The following is a 9,164-nucleotide window of genomic DNA, read 5'->3' as shown; positions in this document are numbered from 1 at the left end:
TATAAAATTTCCAGGATAACCTCCTAAAACAAATTAGGGGATTCAATCTATTCTAGAGCTGGAAAGAAACTTTAGGGCAAAATCAAGACCCAGAAAGACTCGAAAATTGGCACATGTCACTCAAGTACTTAGCCTGGATCCTGTTCTTTGGTCTCCACCCCAAGTCATCATTTCACTATACCAGGTCCCTATGAACAGTATCATAGCTTTAAACAAGCGCCATGTATTTTTAACATTTTTAAAAATTTTCTGCTGATGCCTAGCTTTCATTTTAGTCTTGATCAAATATGTTGGGAGGTGGAGTAGGAAGAAAGGTTAATAAAAAAGATTTTCATGTATTTTATGTTGATTGAATTACCATAATTATTATCAACTAAACTTACCTAACCCATAGTACTTAATAATAAAGACATGGCTCTCTGGGACCCAATATTTCAAAATACAAATAAATTTCAATAAATAAAACATTAAATAAAAGTCTATTAATTTTCTCAGGTTGGCTAACAGTTCCTCTACTTGTTATTTTAATTACAAAATAATGCACACTGTAACAAATTAAATGCAGAAATATATACAAGAGTCTGCCCTCTCTCCAATCCCACATACCTATCAAACATATATACATATATACAGAACTTTTCCCTTTGTATGTATGTGTGGTGTTTATTATTGTTGTTTGCTTCCTTTTGAAAAAAACAAGATCAATCATATTGTACATATTATCCTACAATTTGCTTTTGCATTTAACATACCATGGGTATACTCTTGTGTCAATACCTGTAGATCTAGCGAATAAATGAGCTCCATAATCCATTCGATCACTTTCTAACTGATGGGCATACAGCTATTTCCAGTTTGTTTTAAAAGGATATTCTTGTTTATACAATCTAAAGTACCAACACTTTTACTTATTTACTTTTGCTAGAACAATTTCTAAAGCATAGCAGTATATTTAAATCAGTTGTAGCAATTCACACTCCTACTAAATACATCTGAGCCTACTGCCTTATCTTTGACCACCCCAAGATGTTATCATTCTTCCCACTGTTGTCAATCTATGTACAAGAAATGATATCTCTATGTTTTAGCTGTATTTTTGTAATTCCATCTTTAATCATGTTTATTTCTTCATCTGAGACTAGCCATTTTTCTATTGGGTTGTCTACTTTGCACTCTGCAACTATGAAAAGTGGTACTGTGACTACATTACCACTGTGGTACTGTGAGTGCATATAATTCTGTGAATATGAGATTTAAAACACTTCCAATTATGACGTTATTATTGTTTTAGTGTAAAACAGGAAGAATGAGAACTAGTTCTGCCAAGATCCAGAGCCTCTCTGTTTCCCTTGAATAAGTGAGGTGAAAAAAATGGGGAAGAGGGCTGCGTTATTTTCCATCCACAAAGGAGATTAAAGTTGTTAAAAAGTCCCTGACAAAGCACAAGCTCTAGCTCATCCCTAAAGTTGGACCTACCAATAGCCCTGATCCTAGGTGGTTTCAAATGGTAGAGACAATTGTGAAGTGGAAGCAGATATGAAAACAATATTTCTAAAACACCCTATTTGTTCCCTGCCACCACCATCCCTATCTCTTAGAGGTTAGCCCAAAGGAAAACATAAGCTTATACTTGTTGAATTTCTTTAAATGAATGAATAATTCTGAAGGTCTGTAATTCAAAGATAAATGCAATTATTCCTCCTATCCTATTCATAGGCACCATTGTGATGTGAGTTTGCCATTCGTCCATCAAGAAATGGAGCTAAATTTCTATTCTGGATTTAACTGTTTGACTTGCTTTGACCAATGAGATCTAAACAAAGAGTCACAAGCAGAAACCTTCTTTTGGTTCTGCTGGAACCATGAGACTCTAGGTGAAGATACCTGGCCCAGCTAACAGCCAGATGCAAGTCAAGAGGCCATGTTAAACCGCCAGTCCTAGTCAAGTTACCAGATGACCTTGGCACATGAGTGACCCCAAGAACCCCTGACATAAGCCCAGCCCAGATTGCTGACTAACAGAATCGTGAACAAGTCAATAGTTGTTTAAGGTAAAATGAAACAACGCCACAGACTCCCCAAGTCTCCTGAAATCATATGTAAAATTTCATAAGGATGTGGCATGTGCACTTTTCGGTAAAAAGGAGATAATCTTTATCAGATTCTCAAAGTGGTCTGTGAGCCAAATAAAAAAGTAAACAACCATCTGCCCCAACCGTGATTTCTTCTTCTAGAAGCTGGCCATCTTAGCTCTGGCTTGGCCATAGTGTAATTGGCTCTAGAAAGAAAAAGAATCTCTATTTATATTTCCCATGGTCCCACTGTCCTCCTCTTTTCCACATATACACATATAGTCGAATGAGAGTTTGGACCTTAGCTCCCATCTTTTCCTGGATATCCATTAGGCTGCATAGAGTAATGATACTAATCCCCAAGTTAATATGTGGCCAGAAGTGGTGACAGACCAAGGAGCGAGGTCCCTTCCTCCCAAATTACCATTATGCTTTCATAGAAAGCTGTCTTTTAAAAACCTGCCATGGACATACCAAATTGTCACCACGTATTCCATTATGGTAATCCTTTGAAACAGAAATCACTAAAACTACTTGCTCCAGGTCATAAAGAAATCAAGTCCATCTCAGAACTGAACACCAAAGCTCTTCTCCCAGGAGAAAAGGCAGCAACCTGGAAGGGTATGCAAGGGCTCTTTCTGACCATCCAACCAGGTCAACGCCTCATTTGGGTGTGCTGACAGAAACAGAAACACAAGGCGCGGGAAACGTGGCCAGGACTAGGTCGATCCACCTTTGTTCTGGGCACCGTTAGAAAGAACCTCAAGCGTCACCACAAGTGACACTCAGGATGGAGACACACCCTGCCCGGACAGCGGTGAAGGGGTAGCATTACAAGATGTGGGTGGGTCTTTTCTCTCCCGGCTGCAGACCTAGGATACCGAAGGCAGAGGCTGGAGGGAGTGGAGGGGGGTGGTCACCCTCGTCTTCCGGGAGCTTTAAATCGTGGGGGGGGGGGGGGCGTTGATTGCCGAGAGCCCAGGCTAGGTCTCGGGAACGGAGCTGTGCCCACCCGCGACAGCCTGGTTAGCTTTTCTTTGAGCAACGTTCAGAAAACTGCCGCCCCAGCCAGAACACGTCCCGCCTCCAAACCCGGTCCGGCCTGCCCGGGAGAAGCGAAGACTGACCAGGGCGCAGTCGGCGGGAAGGTGGGGGCATCGCGGAGCCGACAGCATTGCCCAAGCCCCTGCAGGCTCACTCACCAGCTTGGTGGCCCGGTATGGCCCGGGGCCCACGATGCGGTGCTCCATAGTCCGCACGCAGCGGCCGCTGCGGCCGCGACAGCTCAGTTCTCAGCGAACCTACAGCCCCGCAGTTTGAATCGCGAGCCTCCGCACAGCGGGCGCTGATTGGGCGGCTCTGCGGCACGTGACAGGAACTGCGGGGCGGGGCCACCGGGACCCACGGGGTTGGAGGCCGGGCCTGCACTTCTTCCCAGACCTCCTGCGGCGGAGGGAGCTGTGGGCGCATAAGGTCCTGGACCAAGTGGCCTGCTGACTCTTGTCCCACCTTGCGCACCCTCCAGGGGCGGGTGTGGGCTGACCGTAAGAGGATGTCTCCGCCACGCTTTCGGCGTAGCTGGCTGGTGTCCTCCTTAGACTTCCTCCCCACGGCCCGTCCACCCCGCACACGATAGGCTGTCTCTGCAAAAGCGTCCATGAAAGACTATAACTCAGTGACCGAAATTAGGCTGGACTGGATAGACAAATCCCTATTCGCCCTTCCAAGTGCACTGTGAACCTGGAGGTGCTGCCAAGATTGGGAGAAGTGGGTAGTGAAGTGAAACAAGTGGGCAGACTACAAATGAAGGGACAATTTAGAAGTAGTTACGAGCACTTGGCTACAGGGAGTGTCGATAGCGTGCAAGAAAATGAAGAGCTGGAAAAGCCCCGATTCTGCTTTCTACTTGTTCTTTTGACAGAGTAGTCTCTCCCTTGAATTTAAGTTCTGTATGTTGTTGTATCAGACTGAAATTTTCAGTGCTTTTGCCATACGGCTGTGAGTCCTTTTTGCTGCTCAGAATTTTCCCTCTAGGAATTGGTGGTTGGTCTGGTGTGCAATTTTTCCACAGGGACAAATGAGGTCACCACGCAATACCTAGGACTAGAGTTAAAAGTCAAATCTGATCACCTCAGTGGGTACTCAGGATGAGACATTTGAAAGATCCAGAGCCGAGTAAAAGATTAGATTCCCACTTTAGCCCATCTTTATAACACCCTTCCTTTATTTGCTGGTTTAGGTATGTATTTATCTGCATTTTGGAAAGTCCAAAAAATTCCTGGGATGATAGATACATATTTTATAATCAGTAAAATAATCATTTTACTTCCAGTGAGTGAATCCTCATTAAAACTTTTTCTTTGTGTGGAGGGGGAACCTCTTAATTCCAAGGAAGAGATCTGCTTGTCCTTGACAACGTATACCAACGGGGCACAAGAGACAGAAGGAGACAAGGAATTTCAGAGCTTTGTCCCTCCAGGACCTGCAACACTGGTGGAACTGGGACCTGACACAAAACATCAGGCTGTGCTTTCTGAGCATTTTCCTAAGAGTCCATCATGAGCCATGGACAAGATAGTTCCTTTTACTATAAAGGCAGATCTTCAAATGATCAGAGACCACAAAGACAGTCTTTGAGAATGTAGTTTAAACTGGGCTACTGATTATCAGTCTTTCAGCATTTGCATAAAAATAATCCGGAAATTTCTCTGTGCCCTAAAAAGCCTGTGCTTTCTACCTGTCTGACCTAGCTCCAACCACAATGGTCTTCCTTCTGTTCCTTAAACATACTGTGTTCCCACCTCGCCACCTTTGGACTGTTCCCCTGTCAGAAATGTCTTGCCCCAGCTCTTTGCAAGGCTGTCCCCATCTCACCATTCGGGTCTCAGTTCAAATGCTGCCAACCTGAAAAAGTCTTCCCTGACCTTCCTGATACAGAGAAGTCTCACTCCCTCATCCCACTCTTGCACTGTTTTCTTTCCTTCATAGCATTTATCTGTATCTAAATTATTTAATTTTTGTCTTCTGGTTCCACAATCATGGTTATCAAATAAAGAGGTCCTATCTTCAGGGAGTATTTTTGGCATTTGCAGGCTGCACAATGAACTGCCCCATGTTCTGCATGCCATTTAGTGTCCCACTGGGCAATCAGGTAAGTGAAAAACTGTTTTGTAATGATCTGAGCTGAGGGCCTAACTCTCTTTTACATTTAAATTAAAAATGTTTTCAGCCAGTTTTAATACACACTGAAGTTTCCAGGAATAGTATTCTGTTTTGTTTTAGGAAAAGTTGCTTGCCATGTCAGAAAAGCTTGTCAGGAATAGCAGCATAGTTTGTGGTGTTTTAATGGCAACACCACAATGGTTTGTGGTGTTTAAGACACATATCTGTGGCATGCTACCCTCATAATGGTTATATCTAACTCAGAGTAAACTCCAAATCCCATGGCCCATAATGTAGCCTCAAAAGCCCTTCTCCTCTCTGTCTCCAAGCCCGTCTTCTCCATACTCATTCTGCTCCAGCAAGCACTGGCCTCTTCCCATGTTCCCGGACATGGCAAGCATGTGTCCACCTCAGGCTTTCACATGGGATGTTATTCCATCACCTTTATTTCATACAGATTGTCTCCTAAAATGTCACTTCATCAGAGACGTGACATTTAGCCACCTGAGCCAAAATGGAAGCCCCCCACAACTCTCTTTCTCTTTCTTCTACTTTTGTCCCCAGCACTCAGTGACGACCTGATATATATATATATATATATATATATATATATATATATGTATGTATGTATGTATATGTATCATAGCTATGGTGCATATTGATGCAATATACTTATTTAGTCCTTTACTTCTGTTTAATTCAAATTTATTTTTATAAGTAGGTGCCAATATAAATACCTGCTCATTTCATGATATCTTTAGGTGTAGTCATGCTTCGGTATTTATTTACATTTTCAAATGAATATTGCTCTATTATAAATTACTTCCTTTTTATTTCACCTTTATGTAAAAGGACGTTAAGTTTTAATTATGTGTAAGTTGATTATCTGTGAATTTCATTTTAGCAAACAAAGTAAAAAGGGTATTGGTTCTGATCCAGTTGTAAACCATTGCTCTGGTCTAGAATGTAAACTACATGAGATCAAGGACCTTTTGTCCCATTGGATCCCAGTTCCTAGTGGATATATATATATATTTATATATATATATATATATGTATAGTATAGTATATACTACTATATCTAAAATTTTAAATAAATGATATACCTTTAATTTAATGTAAAACGGTTTTAACTTACTCAAGTAAAATTGAATCACAAGATGGTTTATCCTATGGCTTTGCATGCCTAAGCATACCACAATCCCTCTCCCTCTCCATAGGTACCCCAGTAGAATAAGTGCAAAAAAAAAAAGTTAATTTTTTTTTGTCTGATAGACTCATGACTATTGTAACTGAATATTTATCTCTGATTTATCTACTAGGAATTTAGAGCCAAATTTGTGGCCAGTTCCAGACAACGATAAAGACTGTAATAATGAGTTGTTTTATTTTTCTACCTTTATTTTCTACTTATACTATGGTATTATATAAATATATCATAAGCTGTCTCAGTTCCTTTTTGGAAAGAGGTACCCACTTCTTATAAGAAATCAGTTACAATCCTTACACTTGAAAAGCAACTTTCAAAACTTTTTCATATTATCTCATTTGATCCTCAGAACTGTTTGGATATGTAAATGTGAATAATCCCTTTTTAACTGATGAGGAAGCTAAGCTTCAGAGAAGTTAAGTGACTGGCTTAACCAGAGAGGTTAAGTATCCCATAGCCAGTAATTAACAAAACTTGGACTTGAACCTACGTTCCTTCTGCCATGAAAACCCAGGGAGTTTGGTTTGGCTTAGTTTGATTGTTTGATTGGTTGGTTTTTACTAATACCTTCAGGAATCAACAAGGATAATTTTCAAATATAAAGTTGAGTTCTGCATTTAAATTTATGTAACATACATTTCAGGAGAGGAAAAAGGAGAAGATAGTAGAAACCTTTCATAAGTCTATCCAAATGACCCTTCCCAGGAATGAGTTTCATAAAAGTCATCATTTGAACTCTTTTTCAACCCTCTGATTATGGTTTGGCTTGTTATAATTTCTGTATTAACTGGGATTGATTGCATATAAAGTATAAATTTAATCAGATTACTACCCACCCACCCCACGAAAGTTGAACTCTCAGTTATTATTTCAATTAAATTATTAGAATTCACTTCCATATTCCTAGTGTAGCGATTTTAATAAATTACTATGCATACTCTTCTCTGGCATATTTAAGTGGGAGGCCATCAGATCCTTATAGGAGCTTTGATTCAGCTTCAGAACATCTATATAAGGTGAGTCTCTGTACATTGAGAACTGGCGGTTTCACCATCACCAGCTGACTTGCCACTGACGTGATGAAATCCCAAACTGTGGCGCAAAAAGCAACATTGTCATCAAGTACATTGTGGGGCTGGATGTCGTATTTCTCAATCACACTGAGTAGGGAGTGGCTGGGAGCCATGCCTTCACTCCCAGTAGGATTCCTGACTGCCACATTCAGTCCTGCTGTCTGAAAGGTCTCCCAACTGGTTGGATGGGTCATTTCAAAAGAACCCCTCTGCTGAAACCCAAGTCACTCACTGCTCACATTAGACTGTAGCTTTTCTGATTGTACTGCATTGCATCCAGCTGTGTTTGTTGGCATTTGAGCCATCAGGATGGTCCATTCGCTGAGGTTCTTAAAAGTTATAAAACCCATGACTTGATTTCCACTGCTATTGGTCTATACCATCACCACTCAATTGGGAAATGTCCCCCCTAGAAATTGTATCAATATTATTCACTAATGGGTGCATCATATTTTAGGGGGTATGGGTGAACAAGAAAGAACAAAAATATGTGAAAAATATAAAACCATACTATTTCATTAAATGATTGAATAATACTTTTATTATACTTCAGTTTTTAAAAAATAAACACCACAAAGAAATAAGAGAATTTACATCTGTTCATTCATTTGTTCAGCATGCATGAGTACCTACTATGTGCTAGGCACTGTTCCAGTCACTGGAATATAGTAGAAAACAAAGCCCGTATTTCCAGAAACTGATATCCTAGTAGGGGAGGGGACAATAAGCCAACTACAATACATTTTTTAAAAGTATATACACACACATGATATGTACATATATATCAGGTGGTCACTGAGTGCTGGGGACAAAAGTAGAAGAAAGAGGAGAGGGCTGTGGAGGGCAATTATTTTGGCTCAGGTGGCTAAATGTCACTTCTCTGATGAAGTGACATTTTAGTGGACAATCTTATGAAATAAAGGAACAGCTGTTCAAGGTGATGGAATAACAGCCCATGTGAAAGCCTGAGGTGGACACATGCTTGCCATGTTCAGGAACATGGGAAGAGGTCAGCACTTGCTAGAGCAGAGTGAGTGTGGAGAAGACGGGCTTGGAGACAGAGAGGAGAAGGGCTTTTGAGGCTACATTATGGGCCATGGGATTTGGAGTTTACTCTGAATTAGTTAAAAATGCATTAGAAAGTTTTGAGCAGCAGAGCATCAAGATCTTGAAAAGGTCTTTTTAAACATCACTCTAACTGCTGTGTAGATAATGACTGGGATGGGCATAGGAGTGGAAGCAGGAAAACCAGTTAGGAAGCTGTTGCAATACTCCAGTAGAAAAAAAATAATAAACTTGTTTGGTACAGTGCTTGACACATAGTGACAGTCAACAAACATTTATTAAATGGTTAAATGAATGAGCAAGTGAAACTAAACTTCAAGTCTATCTCCTAAAGACTAATGAGATTCATTCTGTCTATAAGCAAATTTCTCATATGTACTCGTACTTACCACACATCGCCCTGGTCAAGGGAGAAAAATCCATTTAAGAAACCAATTAACATTTTAGAATAAATGTGTATCTACTCTATAAAAGCCAATTTTTACATGTTCAATTTAACCTAGAAAATGTGCTTCTGAACCAACTACTGTGTTATGTCTTCTTGTTAAAAGATTATCTATACTTGCTTCTTCCTTTTGAATC

General features: G+C 40.5%; 1 protein-coding gene across 1 annotated transcript in view; it reads right to left on the bottom strand.

The window, feature by feature from the left end:
• Window positions 1-3,348, bottom strand: part of DEPDC1B (DEP domain containing 1B) — a gene marked incomplete at its 3' end in the record, with an annotated part of 15,511 nt that extends 12,163 nt beyond the window's left edge. The window contains exon 1 of the mRNA XM_019661543.1: window positions 3,275-3,348. Coding sequence (XP_019517088.1) covers window positions 3,275-3,322 — 48 coding nt within the window. The remainder of the gene's footprint in view (window positions 1-3,274) is intronic.
• Window positions 3,349-9,164: the final 5,816 nt, after the last annotated feature.

The sequence above is a fragment of the Hipposideros armiger genome, unplaced genomic scaffold, assembly GCF_001890085.2.
Source record: "Hipposideros armiger isolate ML-2016 unplaced genomic scaffold, ASM189008v1 scaffold_352, whole genome shotgun sequence".
In the NCBI taxonomy this organism is placed as follows: domain Eukaryota; kingdom Metazoa; phylum Chordata; class Mammalia; order Chiroptera; family Hipposideridae; genus Hipposideros; species Hipposideros armiger.
Note: the sequence above shows the minus strand (reverse complement) of the source record. Positions and strands in the feature narration are given on the sequence as shown.